General features: G+C 41.5%; 1 protein-coding gene across 5 annotated transcripts in view; it reads left to right on the top strand.

Moving 5' to 3' along the window:
* SNX19 (sorting nexin 19) overlaps positions 1–21,691 on the top strand; it is a 39,426-nt gene extending 17,735 nt beyond the window's left edge. For 2 of the 5 annotated variants that reach the window (XM_047877584.1, XM_047877583.1), the window contains exons 9-11: positions 17,842–18,026; positions 19,129–19,216; positions 20,130–21,691. In XM_047877584.1, coding sequence (XP_047733540.1) covers positions 17,842–18,026; positions 19,129–19,216; positions 20,130–20,262 — 406 coding nt within the window. In that variant the 3' untranslated portion in view covers positions 20,263–21,691. Of the gene's footprint in view, positions 1–11,498; positions 11,641–17,841; positions 18,027–19,128; positions 19,217–20,129 lie in introns of those variants that run through there. The other 3 variants (XR_007156222.1, XR_007156223.1, XM_047877585.1) reach the window with 3 other exon arrangements.
* The last annotated feature ends 712 nt before the right edge of the window (positions 21,692–22,403 follow it).

The following is a 22,403-nucleotide window of genomic DNA, read 5'->3' as shown; positions in this document are numbered from 1 at the left end:
CTTCCGTGCTGGGAACATCCAATTATGTAAGAAGGAGCACTCCTTGTTTGGAATTAGAGACAAAGGGAGGGGAAGAGGAGTGGGGGTAGCAGTCTAAGCCAAGAAGTGAATCCAGCTTGTGCAGACTGCTCATGTCCGAAAACAGAAGAAACTTAACAGTATCCCTGCATGCATCAGAATCAGGGTTAAGAAATTGGACAAGTACTCAGATATGACTAGGCTGGAGGGAAAGAGGAGAGATGTACTGTGCTCCATTGATGGTAGAAGGTTTGGGGCAGGAAGACCCAGCCAAGGTAAGGGGTGAGATTATTATGGAGTCCTGATGTAGAGCAAAGGAATGAGAAGAAGCTGGACTGGTTCCCTGCTTGGATGCCCAGAGCAGTGATCTGATAAAAATATGAGGCAGGCTAGCAGTAGAGTACACGAATGCCACGTCTCATGGCTCTGCCCTCCCCATGGCCCTGAAGATGGCATCAGACTCTGTGTCAAAAGGGCAGCAGACACATTCTTGGCATCTACATCAGGATTTCTTAAAGAGTGAGTGAGTGAATGTGTTTGTGTGTGTATGTTGAGGGGCACGTGGGAATGGAATAGTGTGGTAAAAAGAGTAGGGAAAAGGGAAGAAGGTTCTGTGATCTGTGGGCAAAGAGACTAGTTATGTTAAGTCAGGAATTATATGGAGATGAAGAAGAAAAGAAAGAATGTGTCAGGTTTAAGGAGTCCAACAAGCAGTGCACTTGAAAATTAAATGGATGAAAAAATTAAATGGCAGGCACTGGACTTTATGCCAGGCCATGGACTCATTTTCTTAGAAAATCAATCTCTATAGATTATCTCCAGGGAAAATCAGAAGGTGTATGGGGAGAGAGTAGAGGAGCATTGGAGAGGCTGTGCTGCCAGGCAAGAATGTGCATTTTCCAGAAAGACAATTATGAATGGCTGACCGTCTACTCTTTTGCCTCCACTAATTCTCTTAGGTCACTCCAGAGTCTTAGGTGCTCTCTAAGAGGAATCTATTCAAGGGCCTCTTTCTCAGTGGGCATGTCTAGGTAGCAGATGGATAAAGGGTCTTTCTGACATTGGTTATATCTTAAGGGGGGAACATCAGGCCTGCCACCAAAGGGTACAAGTAAGTGCAACAGGAAAGGAGCTAACATTTGTTAAATACAACTATACCAGGTAAGCAGCCATGTACTTCAGGTACTAATGTGCAGTGCAGTTCTGTGAGATAGACATATATTTACACATTTTACAAGTGAGGAAAATGATATTTGGGTTTAAATAACCTTCCCAGAATTATAGAGCTAGTAAGTATCACACCCAGGATTCCACTTCAGTCATCCTGGCCTCAAAGCCTATGAAATTGCTGCTGCTCCATACTGCCTCCCTACTCTGCAAGCTTCCTCACCAAGGCGTGACCACTAGAATTGACCTTGCAAGTTCCTGTGCCTTATTTCCATCTAATCTCTCTTGCTTTCCATCTGACTAGACTGAGGGACACATGCACATGATGGTAGTATATAAATTCATTTCCATATGAATGTTTCTGATTTTATTCTTAAAACACTCCTGGATCAGAGATTGCATAGTTTCCCTTAGAGTCCCTGTTCTACATCCTATTCCCAGTCAGAAAAAGATTTTCAGAGTTAAGACTCAGAGTTTCTCAAGAAACGCAAATTACAGCTTTCTCCTTTGCCCCATAAACTTCTCTTTTGATTCAGCTTTGGTGCCTTGTGGTTTCTTACACTTGATCTCTTTCTACACACAATTTCTGTAGAAAATAGCATACTTTTGTAAGAGCCCCAGATATAAAATTATCTCAGACTAAGTCTTCAAATTTTTCTGTCAGATTATTTTCTGGCCCTCTCATTATTGACTCAGGCAGTTTTTAGAGTTGCTGAAAATAATTTTTTGCACTGATGGCTTTGGATTAGGTTGTATTGTGCTTCCTTGGGGAAAAGGAACATCGTTTGTCTTACGCTTCTTCCACTAGACCTTGCCAAAGTCTCAACTTCTATAGATTGTGCCAGGATGGGCCACAGCAGTCTCTCCTATTATGAGTGGCCTCCCTGTCAGATTTCTTAGGTGCCACTTACCCTACACCCATCTTAGGATAAAGACTTCATGCCTTTTCTATTATATACTGACAGTTTCTACTTGAATACCTCTTTAAAGTTTTAACAGATAGGTGGTACCTGACTGGCTATGTGCCTATGCCTGTGGGTTTTTGCACTTCTGTATATAAATTCTCATACACTGAAACACAGAGGCAGAATTTATCATTGCATCAGTTATGAATAAAACAGTATCATGAGGTATTTCAACCTCAAAACCTTCTTTCAAGGCACATTACTTGTATCTCTTGTCCATCTATAACTACAAATTGAAACCCAGGGCACCTGGGTGGCTCAGTTGGTTAAGCGTCCAACTTCAGCTCAGGTCACAATCTCACGGTTTGTGAGTTCAAGCCCCACATCAGGCTCTGTGCTGATAGCTCAGAGCCTGGAGCCTGCTCCAGATTCTGTGTCTCCCTCTCTCTCTCTGCCCCTCCCCCACTCCTGTTCATTGTTTCTCTCTCCTTGTCTCTCTCTCCCTCTCTCTCTCTTTCTCTCAAAAATAAATCAACATTTTAAAAAAATTAAAAAAACAAATAGGAACCCAAGACAGTTTTGAAGGACAGTTTCAGACTGTCTGTATCCTGAGAGTGGGGACTCTGTCTTATTCATCATTCTGTCATAAGTACCTAGCTATATATGTGGAAAGCACTTAACAAATTTATGTCAAATGAACATCTTCTTACCACTAGTGAGAATTGCAGGGATTCCTCAGTAGTGCTAGGGGACAAGAAACACAAACGTGAACTGAGCCTCTGTTATATTCCTCCCCCACAGCTCTAAGTGAGCAACTTGAATTCCCATAGCCGTGGTTGAGCCTGAGAAGAGGGTTTTCCTTTGGGCCTTTCAGGCCTTCTCCTATCCTGGTGGCACTCTCCTTTCGGAAAGAACATAGTGCCCTCTCCACCCTGGGCCTCCCACTGTAAGACCCATACAGGCTTGACCTCTCTGGAAGTGTCTCCTGCTGTTGTACCTTCTCAGCCCCTTTCCTTCCACACAGGGAAGTAAGAATATGTGCTTTGAAGTCAGACAGATCTGAGTTCAAATCCTACTACTTTGTGTCTTACTGTCTGTGTGACTTAGACAAGTCACGTAACCTCCCTCTGCCTCAGTTACTCTACAAATGGAAATAAGAGTTCCTAACTCATGAAGTTAGTAGGAGAATAAGAGATGATAATGAAAGCCTCTTGATGTGAGCCTGGCACAGGGCAGCATCACCCATGACTTCTCACCCATCTTTATAAGGTCCATGTTCCATTTCCTTGGGGATTTTGACTTGCTGGGGCAGTAACATATCTGAGGTAGAGAATATGTTTACATTTCAACATCTTTCTGGAGAGGTCTTTCTACTGTGCTTGCTTTGTGATCTGCAGGGCCTCTTTCTTCATATGATCTATCTATGCGCTCCATGCTACCTTACATACTTAAAGTCTCCCCCAGTCATATCCAGAGCAGAACCTCAGAGTTTCTTCAGAACCAGGGGACTGCCCTGTAATGTAGATGCTCCTAACCCTCTTCACTTGCTTTCTAGAAAACTAACTTTATGTTCTTGTTATGGTGACCTCTTTACAAATAATTTTTGAAAAGTCTAAGATTTGATACCTCTGTGCTAGCCTTCAGATCTAATGTGTGACTGTTTCTACTTTAAGGTCCTTTCAGCCTAAGAGAAGAAATAACCCATATGAAACAATTAGAAATATTGAATAATGTGAGGCCAAATGACACTGGATATAGACTGTAAACATAGTACAAAACAAATTAGGATTCTTGGGGCTAAAGGCTTTTAAAGGAAAGTAAGTGTTTAAAGCTGTATGTGAGATGGGTGTCAGTTAGGTTTAGCATAAAGAATAGTACAGACACTGAACATTTTAAGGAGAGGAGGGGCATTATTTCTACTTTAAATAAAAAATAAACTTTAAACGTATTTTGAATATCTTCATCCAGTCCCTCTCTGAGAGAGACAGAGACAGATACAGAAGAAGTGTTTGGGTGAGAGAATCTTCATACGCACAGAAGACAGAAAGATCATTTTGACAAATACATCTTGGAAAGCCCAGCAAGAAGCTGAGGGAATTAGAGCAGGAATTCTCCCTCTAGGCACCAGGTGGCACTGCAAGTTAAATTGTGCCCATTTGCCTTCTTTGAGGGAGGGCTCATTTTGCAACTACAGGCCCTTGTCTTGGTGGTGATAGGAACAGAAACCATTCCCTGCCTTGCTCCATGATTCAGAAGCTACTTATCTGCCCTCTACTCTGGCCCACTGACTTTTAGATGAGCCCGTTTCTTTTATCTTTCACCCTCTCCCCTCTCTCTGATCGGTCTTCAGTGTACACTTGCTTCTCTGAGCAGTATGTACGGCCAGAAGTTGCCCGTTTGAGTGCATTCTACCCCTCAAGCGTTCAGTGCTGGAGCTGATTCATCAAGAACAGTTTTAACTCAGAAACCCAGAGTAAACCAGAGAGCCTACAGTGATTAAACCAGCTGGACATCTGAAGTTGAAAAAATCTGTTGCTACTCTCTATAAGCTAGTTGGTCTTCTACTCAAGGCCTTTTTAGATACCAGAATCCTAGATATATATGTCACTAAGGTAGACATTGTCAATGCTAGATTGCACTGATATTGGGAATCTTATAAACCTCTTAAATGAGCAAGGGTATTTCGTTTTGCTTTCAGCCATGGATGGAGATCATTTGTCTCTTTCCTGTTGACTTGGTATTGGAACACAGCCATATGTTAACGCTTCAGGTTTGATCTTTACCTCTGTCTTTAGACAGAGACTTCACCAAGTGCCCTGTGGAGGAATAGACCTGTATGGTACTAGAGTAGGGAGGTAGTAGGGGGGACCCGGTGGGAAATACACCTTAGTCTAGTGCTGTAATTATGGCACCGGAGATTTTCTTCAGGGGAATTTAGCCCTTCCTCAGTAAATATATAATCTCTATAACATGGTATGCTTGGTATGGAAATGCAGCTTCAAGGTAAGCCCCTTGACCTCCTCCTCCTCTCTCCCCCTTGTTTTCTAACCACAAGTGGTGCCCCCAAAATCCCTACTATGTGGACATCTGGAGTCACCACAGCTCTATTCCATATCCTTAGGATCAGAATGGATAACCTTCTATTTGGAAAGGTTTTAAAATTCAGCCTATAGACAAGAAACTGAAAACAACTACCTTTGGGTTACTCTTCTACCCCTTGTTCTTTTTAGCCTTTTCCAGCTTCCTCCACCCATTTTCACAGTATAATTTGGAACCCTACTATGTCTACTTATTTAAACCCAATCCCTAATTCTCTTCCAGATCATGGCTAAGCATACTTTAACCTGAGATCTAGTAGAAGATGGGAGCCAGTCGCATCATGTAGAGCACACACTTCCCACTTTTCCATCCTTCAGTTCTCCCTCCTTCTTCCTCTCCGATAGTGGTGGGGTTTGCTCAAAGCAGAACCTGGGCATCCTTCTGTGAGGTAAACTCAACCAGGAACAACAGGGGTTTAGTTGTCAAGACAGCAGTGAAATTCCTGCCTTCTGCCCTCCTTTGTGCCCTTGCCTTTCTTTCCAGGGCTCCAGTTCTAAGCATTCCTCTCCGTCTCCCTGTCCTTTCCCCTCCATAGACTCAGTATTCTTCTGAATGGGTGCCCATTTTAATCAGCCTTCCCTTTCCCTGCCTTCCTGCCTTACGTGCTGAGAAAGAAAGGCTCAGCTGCCTGGTGACTGAGAATGACCCAAGCTTGCTGTTCACATGGGAGTGAGGAAAGAAGGAAAGAGAGATTTTGGATCCTGCAGTCCAGTCCTTGCAGTGAAAGTTGCATTGTTTAGTACTATTGAGGTCTTGCTTTAGGAAGGATTCCAAAATATAATCTTCAAATTACCCATAAGCCCCTGTGGTTTCTCTCCAATCTTCTTAAACACACAGGACAAAAATGGTTCCCACTGTTCTAATATTTATACCCCTAAGCCTGCCAGGAGGAGAGTCAGTTTGCAAAAGGGAAAACTAAGGCATGAAATGCAAAGCTCACTCAGGACTTTACCATCATTAACTTTGTGAAGAAAGTAAGGCAAGAATTAGCCCATTTTATTAAGAACGAAGCCAGAACTCTGGTCATTCAAGTGGTCAAGCCAGGTTCAAAACTGTGGCTTTCCAGTGTTATTTCCAGTCATTATAGCACACTGCTTGTGTGAAGCCTTTGTAGCTGTGGCCACTGAATGTGTCTTTTCCATACAAGAGTATGAGCTAGTTTATACTCAGTATTGCCTTGAAAACTGTGGTGACAGAGGAATCTCTTGGGCTTGGAGAAAAGACATGGACTGTTCTAGAGACGCTAAGGAGGCTGCTGGTTGTGAGGCAGATGTTCTGCTGCTTCTTTTACATGGATCAAACAAAGAGCACAGGCAATTGTCCAAGAAGCATGACTTTGATTTTGCCTAGCCTTAGAATCTATCAGCTGTGACTTTTCAGGGCTGGATTATGGTGCATTAGCAACATTATATGCGGCTGAGAAAAGTTGATGGGAAGGTCTTCAGAGGTATACTAGATTTGTGTAACCAACTTTCAAACTGGAATCCTAAGGGTGTCACAATCCTCAAATCTAGAACAAATTTCTAGAGCTCTCCCTTTGCAATTAGTCTCATTTATCCCATGAACACAGAACCCCTCAAGTGTCTTCCTCTCATTGTGTATTTGTCAGAAAGGTAACCTGACCCTTGCTTTTGGTCACTTTTTACCCAGACGTTCTGCTATTTTCTTCTTCTTACTAGTTTCAAGTAATGGGCTGGAATCCATTTGATGCTGCTCCATCCATCAGGGGCAGTTCCCAAAATACAAGTGACTCACAGTCCTCTTAACCCCTTTGCTTTTGTTTGACTTTCAGTTTCTTCCATCCTCTGGGCCTATTTGCCAGGAAAAGTGACAAAAACATAGACTGCTGGCAGGTGTCTCTCTTCTCTAGGCTTTATAGAGTGTGCCACATACGAAGCATGGCTGACCCAGTCCCTTCCTTCTACCTCTCTTGCCTTCCAGGGGAATACATAACCAGAGGTGAATTGCATGGATTATTCATGGGTTTTTTTTGTTTGTTTTTGTTTTTGAGAGAGAGTGCACAAGCAGGGGAAGCACAGGGGGAGAGAGAGAGAAAGAAAGAGAAGGAGGGAGAGAATCTTAAGCAGGCTCCATGCCCAGCACAGATCTTGACATGGGGCTTATCTTGCAACCATGAAATCATGACCTGAGCCAAAATCAAGAATCAGACACTTAATCGACTAAGCCACCCAGGCACCCATCATGATGAACTCTTAATTCTAGCTCAGCTGACTTACTACCTGGGATACTTACAACATTTACCCTATACCTGGTGTGTTGGAACACAGTTTAATTTTAATGTTAACCTAAATAAAAGATTATTAGGAAAATAAATCTGCCTAATATTTATGTAAATACATATAAAATGCCAAATACAAAGGATTTCTAGATTGTCCACAATTTTTTAATCTCTTACTGTCTTCTTCCATAAGCATGAATAATGAGGAACTTACTATTCTTTTCTATTCTTACTGTTCTTTTCCTGCTTTAAGTTTTGGGATATTTGCCTTTTCCAAAGCTTATTTTGAGCAGTGTGCCGTGCTTTTAGACCATTGTCCCATAGAGAGCATTAATTCCCTTAGTAACTAACATTTATTGATTACCCTCTGTGCTAGACACTTCATTAAGTGATCAAAATACAAAAAAGACCCCCAAATTCCTACCCTACAAAGTTTAATATCCAGTTGGAGGTGCAATATTATAAATTAGGAATTAGAGTACAAAGTTAGGACTTTAACAAGGACCCTGTAGGTGATTAAGAGAAGTGATAAAGTAATGAACAATGAGAGGCCCAGAGCAGGCTCACAGGAAGATGACTTCTGAGGCAGGATTCAAAGAAGTAGGGAAATGGAGAGCAGACACTGGAGAACAAAGTATTGATGGCAGAGCAGTAAACAGCCTGATGTATTTATGGTACTCGAAGAAGTCAGGTATGATTAGGAATATATGACGTGCAACGAGAGTGGCCAGATTACATTGAAGAGTCTGATGGGTGCCAACTCCTACAGAGCCTTGTGAGCCATTCAGAGAACGTCAAGTTTGTCCCCCATTTGTGGGGAAGCTTCTTACAAAATGTAAACAGGTGATGACATAATTGACTTTGTAACTTAGAAAAATCACCTAAATAGCGCTGCAGAGGATCAGTTGAAGGAGGCAAAGTTAGCACCAGGGAGACAAATTAGGAAAGGGTTGTACTGACAGCAATGAAAGGTGATGAGGAATTGTGATAGAGATGGGAAAGGTTGAAGAATTCGTGAGATGGAGGAGGTAGGATCACCTAGATTTACTAATTGTTTAAATCCTTGGTGTTGCAAGGGTGTATGTGGATTCAGAACAGGGAAAAGGAGAAAGAATAACTCTGTTTTCCAGTGTGTAGATTGAGAAGCATGACTGATAGGACAGTATGACATCTTTCCATACAGCACATCTGACTTGTGCTTAAAAAAGTCTGCGGCTGCTCATTAAATCAATAGATTTTTATCTCCTTTTGTGTAAAAATAAGTGATGATATATGAGGAAACATGGACTATATCCCTAGTCATTTTGAGATTTTTAATAGAATACTTAGAGACCCAAGAGCCCAGATTATATTTTCGTCTTTTCTTCTGTCTATAAGTTCTTTTGTCTTTGGAAGAAAAAGGGAAATGTGGAATGTATAGCTGGAACAAAGGGAAGATTTTCAAATTTTCTGTTCTTTGGCACATGATACTCACATGGTGGACTCCTGACTATCAAATAGAGCATAACTCAAGGATAATAGAATGTACATGGCAGGAGACCTGTCAATTCAGTGAAGAGCAAGAAGGTAAAAAAAGATTTTTTTTAGATAAAGCTAACACTGGATATGAGAACAGACAGAGAATGAGATAAGGAATATTACTGTTTTATATGCCGTAATAATGAGTTAACTCAAAATTTTAACACTCAAAGTTACCATGAGAATCGTGGAATAAAATTGATTCAGTATTTGATGGCTTGTTGTATGACTGGCACTATTATAGTAAATGCTGAGGAAGATATCAAAATGAATTCAGTAAGATCCCTTTCCACAGAACCTTACAGTCTATTCTTTTGGCACCTACAAGAAGCTCAACCAATTTGTGTGGAATAAATGGAATAAACAAACTAAACACAGAATTCCAGTGAGGAAAGGAAAGAATCAAAATCAGATGAAACCAGCTTCGTTAACTGAGATCAGATTCTAGAAGTATGCATATATTTAAAAAGGGGGCAGAAGGGAGGACACACACTGAGTAATGCAAAATAGTAGCAATAGAACTAATAAGAATGGTGTCCAGTAAGCTTAAACTCAGAGTTGAATTTGTAGATAAATGTTAGGGGTAAAGGCTTTAAAAAACAACAACATGAAAAACAAGAAAAGCAAAGAAAGTAAGTTAAATTGTTTGAAACAGATGCTGTAGTATTCACTGGCTACCTTGAGAAAGCATTTATTCATCTGTTCAACAGTAAATTGACCTGCTGTATGCTAAGCTGTTTAATTTCTGTTTGTTTGTTATTTTTTTCTTGTCAAGGAAAATGGTTTGACAAGAATTGGACAGACATGATTAAACTAGAAGACTAAAATAGAAATGCAGATAAAAGAGCACTTAACCTATTTTGAAGCTCCCATACCTGACCCAGATGAATTATATTCTGTGGAACTGAACATTTGTATTTATCATTGAAGACCTAAGTTCATTAAGAAAATTGGCATATAGGATGTGGTGGGTTGGAGGTGGACAAATATGTTGCCTTTTAAAAAATGGATACAGGTCATTAACCCTGATATTTATCTCTAGAAATTTCTGAAGCAGATTATTAAATAGATGTTTTGTGAACATGCTTGGAGGGAGAAATGGCGAGCCCCAGAAACCAGTATGTGTTCAGTGGGAACATGCCCTGCCTTATTAGCATAGTTTCTGTCTTTCTTTGGCAGGATTATTAAACCATTACATTGCATTGGTTAGTAAATTGTAGGTGGATTTCCACAAGCTTTGGCCATATTCTTATAATATCCATGTGGGAAAAAATGGGCATATGTGGCCTGAACTATAGTACTTTTAAGTGATTCACAGCTAGTTGAATTTCTCTAGCCCAAGATATCTATCTAACAAACTGACGGCCTCCTGGAGGGAAATTTTTAGTGATAGAGCATTTTTCTTGTTCTTATCCTGGTCAATTTTTTCATCAGTAAATTTGCAAGTAATTGTAATCTTAGAGGTATAATTAATACACTGGATGACAAAAATCAAGTTTCAAAAGGTTAGAATAATAGGTCAAAACCAACAAGGTGTATTTAATAGAAATAAATGTTATAAATTAGAATTTAGATTTTAGATTCAAAAATTGCACAAGTACAGAAGGGCAAGACTAGGCTTAACAGAGAAGCATGTGATTTTTTGTTAAAGTACATATGTGGAACTAGGGTCCTAGTTGACTGCAAAACTCAGTATGAGTCAGTGCTTTGATGTGTGTGCCCAAAAAGCCAACACAGTCTTTGTATTAATAGAAGTATAGTATATGGATCAAGGAAGGCACTAATCCTCTGCATTCTTTCATTCTTTGCTGGTCAGGGCACATCTGGAGGTTGTGTTTTGTTCTGGGTATTCCATTTTAAGAGAGAATAGAAAGCAGCACACACCCAGAAGTTGGAACCAGGATGAGGAATCGTTCATTTCTCTCCTCCATTCTTTAGACCTTTGTTGAGTGTATTCTGTGTGCTCAACTTTGAGGTTATCAGAATTGTGGATATATAACTTGTAACAGAGACTTAGGGGAGAAATAGCAGTTGAGTTTAAAAATGCAAAGTGTTTGTTCAGGAACTCTGCCCATTTTTAATTGGATTACTTAGGTTTTTTTGGTGTTGAGCTGTGTAAGTTCTTTATGTACTTTGTATATTAACCCCTTATTGGATATATCACTTGCAAATATCTTCTCTTATTCAGTGTTGTTTGTCATTTTGTTGATGGTTTCCTTCACTGTGTGCAAAGGCCTTTTTATTTTGGTGTATTACTGATAGTTTAATTTTGTTTTTATTTCCCTTGCCTGAGGAGACATATCTAGAAAAATGTTTCCATGACCAATGTCAGAGAAGTGACTGCCTGTGTTTTTTTCTAGGGTTTTATGGTTTCAAGTCTCACATGTAAGTCTTTGAAACATTTTGAAAGAGATATGACCTGGTAACTTTAAAATTCCTGTTTTTAACTCCAGAGGGTAGAAGCAAGACAATGACCAGAAGTTACAACGAGGCAGTTTTTGGTTGCCAATATTTAAGAAGCATCTCTAATAAATTGCAGTTATCCTTTTCAGGAATTAAGCAACTTCCCCAAAGTCACATTCCTAATTGGTGGCAGAGCTAAGATGAAAGCCCAGCTTTCTGGATTCACGGACCAGAACCCTTGGGCTCTGCCATGATGTTACACAGGAGATTTCTACTCTGGGAGGAGGTGAGGTAGGGATTGCCTGTTTCCTTCCAGCTATGAAGTTGTATGTTCTTATTATAAACCTTTTGCTATGCAGTAGTCCTTTTTGGTTCTCTGTTTTCATGTGTGAATTGGTTAGATTATTGGAATAGATCACCTCCAAGGTTAAACAGATGATTTCTTTAATTTCCTTCCTTGATTCAAAATGCTTCAGTTTGTAATGCATAATAGTCTTACAACTGTAACTTGTTCATTTCTAATCAAAAACAAAAACTGTGGCTAGATACAGAAGTGTGGAACTCCGGATTCTTAAATTGTGGTGTTTAGGCCATATGTAGTCTTCCCTTGAAGCACGTGTTTTAAAGATGTGGATCCATTATTTAAAACATGAAAGCAAAAATCAAAGAAGAAATTGTGTAGACTCCATGGCCATTTTAGATTTCACAATAGTCACTGGAAAAAAGAAACAGGAGTTTCTGGCCCTCAAAGTTCATTTCCTCCCCATTCTTCTTCCAACACAGAGCAGGAAAGGATGGTGACCTAGATACACAGTCAGAGAGCAACAATGCTGAACTTTCTCAGACACAACTGAGTAACCTGGATCTGGCCAGTTCTAGGACCAAGAAGGCTAGTGAGAGCTGACATGGAGGAACTGTCTGTAAACAAAAGAAGGGGCAATGGCAGGAAGGCAGAGGCCTGGGAAAGGAATCAGAGGGAAGAGAAGTGTTACTTTTATCAGGTGTGATACTGGCAAAAATAGCTTGTTTAATGGGAAATGCCCTGGATCCACACCATCACCCTCAAGATCTCCTTTCTCTCCACTCTGTACGTTGGGGCTACTGAATTAATGAGCAAATACTCATAGGACTGTGGGTACAGAACACAATGTTCATGGTTTATGCCATTGTAAACATTTTACAGGGTACTTGGAGGATGGGTGGAGGGTGGGGAGTGTTTCCAGGAGGCTAAAAATGTAGCTTGGGCTTTTTCCCCCATTTCTTGGAACTCCTCATTCCTTATACTATATCAATGTTTTTCTAACTATTTTTAAACTTCAACCCACAGTAAAAAATGCATTTTACAACAGGACCCACTGTGAACACAACACATGCATGCACACACATCAGTAGGTCCATGTATGAAACAAAAGAGTCCCAAAGCAGGAAATACACTTCTATGTATTCTAAGCTGTTTCTACTTAGATGTTTTTAAATGTTGTCACAAACCAGAGTTGAGTACATGGCCACCTCTAGTGCTGTTCAGAATTTGAGAAATACCGTGCTACAGCCACCAGAGTTGAAATGACTTTGGAAGTAGCCTGACACATGGCAGCCAAGACCCTAGGTCTAAGTCAGTGATTCCCAACTGGGGAAGGTTTTGTCCCTCAGAGGAGATGTGGCAATGTCTGGAAATGTTTGTGATTGTCACACAAGAGGTATCTGGGAGGGAAGAAATGCTTCTAAGTGTTTGATAATGCACAGGACAGCCCTTCACAACAAGGATTTAGCCTAAAATGTCAGTAGTGCCAGAGTTGGAAAACCTGGCTCTGAAGGTAATTGAAATGAGCTGACACTTCTAATCTACTATAGATCTTTTACAACGGCAGAAGCTTTAACCTGATCTTCTTTTACTCTTTTACTTTGAACTGTATTTGGTACATTAAGGAGTTGGAGTATAATCACCCTTGGATTGTCTACAGAGGTAGCCCAGTTGTAAAAAGGATGAAAGGAATGATTCTGCTGTATCTTTCATTTAGACTATACCAAGCATTTTTTGTTAGAATATTGTTACTGCTGTTAAGAATATTTTCTCTTTTTTTAATGGTTGTTTATTTTTGAGAGGCAGAGAGAGAGAACAGAAGCCAGGGAGAGGCAGAGAGAGAGAGGGAGACAGAGAATCCAAAGCAGGCTCTGAGCTGTCAGCGCAGAGCCCAAATCGGGGCTTGCACTCACAAACCATGCGATCGTGATTGGAGCCGAAGTCGGACACTTAACCAACTGAGCCACCAGGCACCCCAAGAATATTTTCTATGTTATGATTTCACTCTCCTTCTCCCCCTGTCCTCCCCATTAGGCTCACTTACCCACGGCCCCTCCTCACTCAGCCATAGAAGCTCTTAGCAGAGAAGAGAAGGGAATTTGGCTAATTAGATTAGACATGGTCCCTTAAGCTTTCTCCCCTTACTTGTGAGAGTTGATTCTGTTGTTTTGATGGGAAATGACCTTGTGCTAACCTTGAGGTGCTGTCTTAAGCCCTAGTATTAAACTGTCTCCTTTTTAGCCACTGCTCCATTCCTCTATCTGTAGCTATTTCAGACCAGGTTCTTGTGAACACGGATAGACTTGCACTCCCAGTGTAATGAAAAGCCCTAATTTCCACATCCTCCCTCCTTCCATGTCTGGCATCAGAGAAGCTCATGAATATCTCAGTGTCAATCTGTTGTTGCTTCTTTCTCACTGTATTGGCTATTTCTGGGCCCACTAGTAAGGCTGCCATGTACTCTGAATCATTCAGAGATGGCCTCATAGAACAGACCTGGTTTGGCTTTTTTTCTTCTTCTTTTTACTGGGGAAAAGGTAGGATGGTAGGAGGAGATATCTCTAAATCAAATAACAGAACTGGAATAGTAGTAGAAAATAAAACCAACGCTATTTGTGGATGTTCGCTACCATATTTATTTTAGCATATTTACCTCATGCATCTTGAATTACATAAACAATAACATTTGTATTTAGTAAATGAATTCTTATAAATAATTTATAATAAATAGACTGAGAGATATGTGTTTGTGTCCACCTTGAAACTTCAGATTTCTGTTAGCATAATAGTAAGTGGTACCAGCAGATTCCAGAAACTGATACTTGGAAAAGCTCCTGTGGTACCTTGGACTTCAGACACATGCATTCCATTCCTTTTGCTTCAAGAGAACTATAGGGATACAGATTTCTTTTTAACTTTCCCACTTGTAAGTTAGGAATAGAAAGACACCTGTGGAATAGAGAGATGAAGGGAACTAATAAGCTAAGGCATTAGTCTCTCTTTTAATTTTCCAGTGCTTAATCTCTTCACGTTCTCTAGCCCAGTTTCAGAGTGAACAGACCAATATGAAGGGAATCAGTAAGACTAGATAAAGCACTGTGATGGTATGTGTGGAGCTCTACTCTGGAGAAGGATGATGGAATAAGAGGAAGGGAAAATGGGGATGGAAAGGGGAGAAGAGATCATTGGATGAAGAAACCCCTGCCTTCTTTGTTGTTATCAGTTGTTGGTTCTGTGCTAGGTGTTAGGCAAGGTAAATGATACAGAATCCCTGAATCTGGTCATTTATAACTTAAGAAAGGCATTTTGTGTAATAATAAAGCATGCCTTAGAAATTGTTCTAAAGCTCACAGATTTTTTCTGTTCTGTCTGAGGCGCAGGGCAATTTGGGTGGTGGTAGTAGTCGGCACTGGTCATTTTCTTGGTTTTGGCTTTATGATTTTTTTTCCTTCTACCTTGGGATGCTCATCATTCACGATAAGATACCATATCTCAGGAGTTCTGTGAGCACGAAAGGTTTCGCTGCCCTGCCTCTTTTCCATGGGCTGTCTGGGGCTAGGAAATGAAACATGGCTAACCCTAGATGTCCAGGAGAAAGCCTGTTTTCTTAGAGGAAGAGAGGTAGGAGGAACCTGGGCAAGAGGGGAATCTTGAAAAGGGTGAATGTTTAAATCTGCGTGGTACAAGTGTGTGTGGTTGGTGTCTTTTACCTTCAGGGTATGAAGAAGCCTGAGGGTAAGAGAAACCACAGCACCTTGCAGGTAGAAGCCACTTTGTACATTACATTCCTCTTTTTAGACATGCAGTTTGTTTCGTTTCCACCAATTTGTACAAGTCCTATACTTTCTCATATTCCTTACATTCCTGGGAATAACTTGTTGATCACTTCTGTGCCTCAGGGTTTATAGTGCTTGACAGTTTCTTTATCAGCAGTTGACATTTACTTGGAGACCTTAGTTCTCTTTGTCAGTTCCACTTAGCTCCCACAACTTGAGTTGACTCACTGACTCATCCTCATCATCAAGGGCCTTATTTTTACTTTTCCCTACTTTGTTTCTCCTTCCAACATTCCCATTTAGGGTTTGATAAGTTGTAGTTCTATAGATTTGTATACATTTATACACTCATTTTGCCATGTGCCAAAATTTGTTTTCCACCCAGCGGGTATGCTTGAGTCACGAAGTCACAATGGAAGAGAACAAAAAGGACATCCTTGCCATAATGCAGTGGTGCAAGGGCCTGTTCCTATCAGGTGAATTAAGGTTAATTCAAAACAATCAGACTCCTATATTGTAAGACGTGCCCAGAAGATGACCGAGGTCCCCAGATTTACTGTTCAGTATTCTGCTCTAAGAAGGGTTGAGCAGATGCTGAGATAGATACCTTTGAAGAGTGGAGTCACAGGCATCGCTGGCCCCAGAGAACAAGAATAAGGGTACACTGGCTTATGTGCAAATGGGAATGAGAAGCTGAGCTAGAACTAATTCCAGGCAAAGGTTTCTGGTTTAAGATTCTCCTGGCTTTTTTGGAGGACTTCAAGATTTTGGTTTTCACTCCAATGAAACCAGTTGCTCAGATGAGACCCTAGTGCACATCATTCACCTTAGCAGAAGTCACACAAGTATTTGTGGCCTGAGGTGAAGAACGAGAGTTGGGTCACTTGATTCCCTGCAGATAATCTGATCAGGCCACTGCATACACCTCCCTTTGCTGACCCTTTTCTATAAACAGGAACAGAAATTCTTGCTACTGGATCCCTTTCATCAGGCGTCTTAGGCTCGCTGAATGAAAAGCCCTATAAAAAGGAGATGCAGCCCTAATAATATCAAATACGATCGTGATGGCTATTTTGGGCAAGAGCAGCTTTGTGCCGCTCTTGATCTCCATTGGTGTCTGCCATTCCTGCCCTGCCATTACCTTTCAGACTTCCTATTCTTAGAATCATTTGTGAGCCCTCGGCTTGGGGGATTGCAGCCCCCAAGGCTGGAATGCCTAGCTTGAGTGGAATGCAGACTGTCTGGCAGAGTGGAGGTTAAATAAAGTTTGCCTTGGCAGCCCCCTCTGCTCTTGGATGGGCAACAAGTAACTCGGGTATAGGAGCAATGGCATGAGCTGCCATGTGGTGCAGGACCAAATAGAGTAGAAGTGGTTGATGGTCCATCCGTTAGAATCATAGCCTTGTCAGGCTCAGCCCTGCTCCATACTGGGGAGACTTGGCAGGCTTGAACCTCAGCTAGTAACCATATTGCTCTGAAGAAATGCAGGAACAAATAAAGAATAAGGGTGAAATGACTGCAGGAACTGCAGATTTAGTATGTTTGCCCCCTGAGAGTTATTGCCTCATTTTTGAATGTGAGATAAAGGGGGAAATTTTCATTGTAATAAGAACTATCGCTAGTCAATCAACAGGCCTTTCTTGAGCACCAGGGCACTGTGGGAAACTTTTTAAAAGTATAAGACATATAGAAATCTTGTGGTGCTTATACTTTAGTTGGAAAAGTAAAGCTGTAAGCACATGAGAAAATAATTTATATTCTAGAGTAAATTATTAGTTCCAAATCTGTACTGTAGAACTAAGTGCTGAAGGAAGTCTAAGAGGAAAGAGAACGCTTCTAGCTGGAATGGTCAAGAAGAATTTTGTGGAGGAGGTGGGGTTAAGCCGGTCTTGCTAGGATGGCAGACTTGTACTGGAAAGAAGAGGGCCTTGTCAGTGAGCAGACTGTTACGAGCAAAAGATGGATGTAGGACACTCTTAGAACAGCTCATGGGTCCATGAAGAGCCTGGATGTGCCACACCCTGGATGTGGACAGGGTGGCAAAGGAGAGGGATTTATCTAAAATCACCAAACCCTTAGCTGGAAAGGCAGCATGTGCACATTGCTGAGAAATGACAGAACTTCCCACTAGAAGACAGTTAGAAAGCTCCAGCCCTGCCAGATACTGGGGCCCTCCTAGTACTCTGTTCTGTGCAACCTCTAATACAACATGCAGTTCCTATCGGACACACAGTAAATAACAGTATTATTACTATTACTCATCTTCAAAGTCTGTGGTGCCGAGTTATTAAATTGGCTGGGTTTCATTTGTGAGAGTTGCCACTGCCTTCGCTTTGCTCTGTGCTGATTGCTCACATGATTCACACCTGCAGTCCTTCCTTCAGATTTATCTGACCATTCTCTCTTCCACCACAGGTGGCTGGAGGTGCAAGTGGCTAATCTAACATGTCCACAACGCTGGGTGCAGTACCTCCGACTTCTTCAGGAGTCCATCTGGCCTGGTGGGGTTTTGCCTAAGTATCCACGGCCTGTAAGGACCCAGGAGCAGAAAGTGGCTGCTGAAAAACAGGCTTTGCAGAGCCTGATGGGAATCCTGCCAGGTAATTGGATGATGAAATAAGTTATACTGATGATTAGTCCTTTCTCATCTGGCTTTGCCACTATTACCCCACACCACACCCCTTCCCATTTTTAAAAGGGCTTAAATGTGATTAGACTGTTGACCCACCATTTCTCAGGCCAACAGGAAAATGATTGGGGCTGCAATTCTTTTATCCCTCATTCAAGTGATGCTGAGGGAATAGAAGGAATCACTGAGACCACACCGTAAATAGTAGGTGAGAATCCTGCAGATACTTGAGATAATAACAGCTCTGCCTACACCACAGAGTCAGGTCTCAGAACTGTTCCCACCAGATGAAGACCTCAGGTTCTCTGCCAATTCATGGTTTTTGGACTAGGGAAGAAAATGATATGTGCCATAGAAGCTTGGCCTTGATAAATTGGGGTCATTGAATAAAGTACCTGGTTATTAGCAGTAGATAAAAACAAACTCTGGAGAGGACTTTTTTTCCTTTACTTTCTATGGACTTTTAGAAGGCAGGAAAGGCAGTTTGTTGCCTGTCACTGTGCTGTGGTAACCAGGGTACAGTAGTAAACTCTTAACTCTTAAAACAATTTTATATACTCTTATTAACCTCTGCTCTCCACCCTAAACTGTTACATCAGAAGTACCTGCACTTTAGGGGTGCCTGGGTGGCTCAGTAGTTTGAGTGTCTGCCTGTTGATTTCGGCACAGGTTATGATCCCAGGGTCGTGGGATCAAGCCCCACATTGGGCTCCATGCTGAGAGTGGAGCCTGCTTAAGATTCTCTCTCTCTCTCTCTCTCTCTCTCTCTCTCTCTCTCTCTCTCTGCCCCTCCCCTACTCATGCATATGCTCTATCTCTCTCTCTCTCTTAAAGGAAAAAAAAATCCTGCACTTTAATGATTGGTTACAGAATTATTTCTTGAGGCCCATTCTTATTTAAACACTTGAGAAACATTTCTCTTAGCTTTTCCCTGTTTTAGTTTGACTATGTAGTTCAGAAGTTTGCCAGAAACACCTACTTTGAATAAAGATGGCAGATATCATGAGATAATCTCCTTAGAATCTAAGGCTTCCACAGTAGCACTGAAACCACATCTGCTTTTTCCTCTTCAGATATTGTAGTAGAAATCCTGGGGGTGAACAAATGCCAGCTGAGCTGGAGTCTAGTCTTGGAGTCACTACAGCAACCCGTCATCAACAGGTAGGCTGAAGGCGTATGTATACTCAGCATCACCACAGCTGAAGCCATCTCTGGTCTCAGAGGTGTCCACGATTTCTAAGTGTGCAACCCACATTGAGAAGAATAGAACTGCAGTCTTTGTTTGCCCTGGGCCCTGACTGCAGGGTGTGATGTCCAGATCCACACATACTAAGAAAAACCTACACTGACAGCTTCATATGTCACTGACAGGTCATATAATTTCCAGCTCTACATTCAAGGCTGCACAGCAAAGCTGAATAGTATTACAATCAGGAATTGTCTTTGCTTAATATGAAGTAGACAAGATAATAAGGTTTGGCTCTGATAAAGGGACCAGAAATATTGGGTGAATACTCCTAGAATAATCCAGAAGAGGTAGGTATTTCCCTGGCTGGTGCCTTGGGACATAGTGCTTCTGAAAAGTATTTAGGACTTCCAGTCCTTTCTCAAACCCTGTCCCAAAGCAGACTGCATCAATTAACTGTCACTACTTAAGGGCCTGGCTTTTGCTTCATTGCCTATAAGGTCACCCATAGATCTATGATGATTAATTATGAGAAACAGCCATAGTCAGAAGCTCTGAAAATTCTTAGTAAGTTGATATCACAAATATTTTCCCTACTTCACAGTTTTTCAGAGTAGTGCTGATCTGCTAATGCAGCTATATAAATAAATGTGGAGTTTCCTAAAATCTAGTCTCAAGTTCTATTTCTACCTCTCTTGCGGTCATAACCTTTATTCGCAAACTTTTATTTCATGGCGGAGGCTTCATTAAGCTATTGAAATTTAGAGTTCACTAAGAATATCAGTAATGGGCAAGGAGGGGAAGGGAGAATAAATGTCATAAACAGGGATCTGGTGTCTGTTGACCGAGCCAGACCCTCCTCTAAGTTGTTTTGTCCATTTGTTTCAGGCATTTGATTTACTGCCTTTGGGACATCATCCTGGAATTCTTGGATCTCAGTGCCTCTGTTGAGGAGTCTACCGTAACCACCTCTGCCTCAGATACCCCAGGCAACCCCAGGAGAATGGGTGTCTCCCCTTAGCCATAGGTTATTTGCTCATTCTTTGAAGGCTAGGAAAGGAGAGTTGTTCTCCCACCCCATGACCAGTCAGGAAACCTGTGCTCTCTGAAACTGGGCTATAACTCAGAAGGGGCACAGTTCTTCCCTAGCTCTACTCCATTTGTAGCAGGTGATGGGAGAAATATGTACCAATCACATGCGTATCCATTTCCATACCTTTTTTTGTAATGTTTGGATTGTTACTAGTGGAAAAGGAATCCGTGAGGTAGAAGAATGAGCCCCTTTTGCCTCCTCTTTGCCCTCCTTCCTAAGGTTGTTTGACAGGAGCCTGGCCCTGTATATACATGTTCCTAATCCGTTAACACAAGTTGTAGATAGACCAAGAGAAAACTGGTAACCAGATTTCTTGGAGGAGTAGACAATCTTCTAGAGCTCTCTGTTCCCACTAAGAAACTGAAAATTCATTCAGGTCCACCCTTGAAAGCCAGATCCTCTGAGTTCTATCTAGTTTCTCAACAATTCCAGAAGAAGGAGGGAAAACATTTCTCAAGGGACTTTTTGCTGATGGGCTATTTCCCAACACATCAGTCCTAGGAAGGATATCATTGAAGGCTGCTTCCATGGGTGGCTACACTTTTCCTGTTCAGAAGACTTCAAAGTGGACTGCTAAAGCTTCTGGGTAGATCCACCCCACCCTCCACACCCTTTCCTGAAAGGAGTTGCATCAGATTTTATTTATTAGCTTTCCTCCTAACCCCTCTCCAAGAACAGTTGAGTTTTGGTCTTTGTGAACTTCTCTCTGTCTTCCTTCAGCAGAATCATATGGCAAGTTGCTTAGTCAGCCCAGTGCTTCCAAAGGGAAGGGAAAGGTTTGCTCCTGCTCTGTGCCTGGGAATGTGCCCAAAGAGGAGGGAACCCAGGGGAAGTACAGGGCTTCTCTTTTCACAGGTAGGGGACTTTGTCACAGGCAGCGGACTTTTAACTTGAACCGATAATATTAGCAAACCTGCAATGGATTGATTACCACAAAATGCTTTAAACAGGAAGTACTGTTCTTTAAGATTATAATTAGCCTTTAGGAACACTTGAAGATGGAGGCAAAGGTACTATATCAGACACTAGTGTCTTAGAAGAATGGAACAATTAAGAGAAATTGTTGGTAGGAAAGAGGCAGACAGAAAGTCACAAGGGAAGTACTATACATTAAATTCATGTGAGTAGCTGACAGGGTTTAAGGGGGTCACTGGGAGACCTTTGCCCCCCCCCCATCCCTTTAGCTTTGCACTTGCCTATTAGTACCCTGCTGTCACTGAATTATGGATCCTCCCATTTAGAAGGGGATCTTGGGGTAAGACAGCAAGGAGATGGATCTAGAACAAGTGTCAGGTTCCCTTAGACTCTGAAGTAGATGATGTACACAAAATTAAAGTGGTTTATGGGAGAAAGTTGTGTAATCTTTTACTTTTTTTTTTTAAATACCCCTGGGGAGGCTTTTACCTATAAAATGTGTTCTGCTGTAATCAGAAGGCTTTAGTTAGGCTATTATTGCCTAAGGACAAGGAGATGAATGAGATCATGTCTCATGGCACCTTCTAGCCTTAAAATTTGATTGTTACAGCGACTTTATGGCTCCAAAACTTCTTTCACCCTGGACACTCACAGGCAGAAAGAACTCAGCATTTCTAGCTTTAGTAATTACGTATTTGCAGGATTACAGGGGTTCCAGTCTCACATATTGAAGTGGATCCTTCACCTTTTTCAACTATAGGGCCGGATGCTCTTTGGGATAGGTACAGGTGGCCAGCTCATTTCTGCTACCCTTCTCTCTTCATACTTTACCCTCACAGGTACTTCGCCACCTATATTGCTTTGAATCTCTGCTACTAGTTCTGGCTCAGATGTCATACAAAGCCAGTCCATAAGCTGACACACCATAAAATCCTTATGGCTGTAACATCTAAGGAATCTTTTGACACTGCCATTGTATTTCATTTTACGTAAGAGATCCCATCCCTGTTTTCTATGTCCCAAAACATGAATTGTCTTCAGATCCTCCTGCCCAGAAGGGAAATAATGGATATCACCAAGGAAATAATCAAAGCCCATCTGATCTTGAAATAACCTGTCAAGTTTGGGTAGAAGGGACAGACTGCAAGGGAGAT

The sequence above is a fragment of the Prionailurus viverrinus genome, chromosome D1 (assembly GCF_022837055.1).
Source record: "Prionailurus viverrinus isolate Anna chromosome D1, UM_Priviv_1.0, whole genome shotgun sequence".
In the NCBI taxonomy this organism is placed as follows: Eukaryota; Metazoa; Chordata; class Mammalia; order Carnivora; family Felidae; genus Prionailurus; species Prionailurus viverrinus.
Note: the sequence above shows the minus strand (reverse complement) of the source record. Positions and strands in the feature narration are given on the sequence as shown.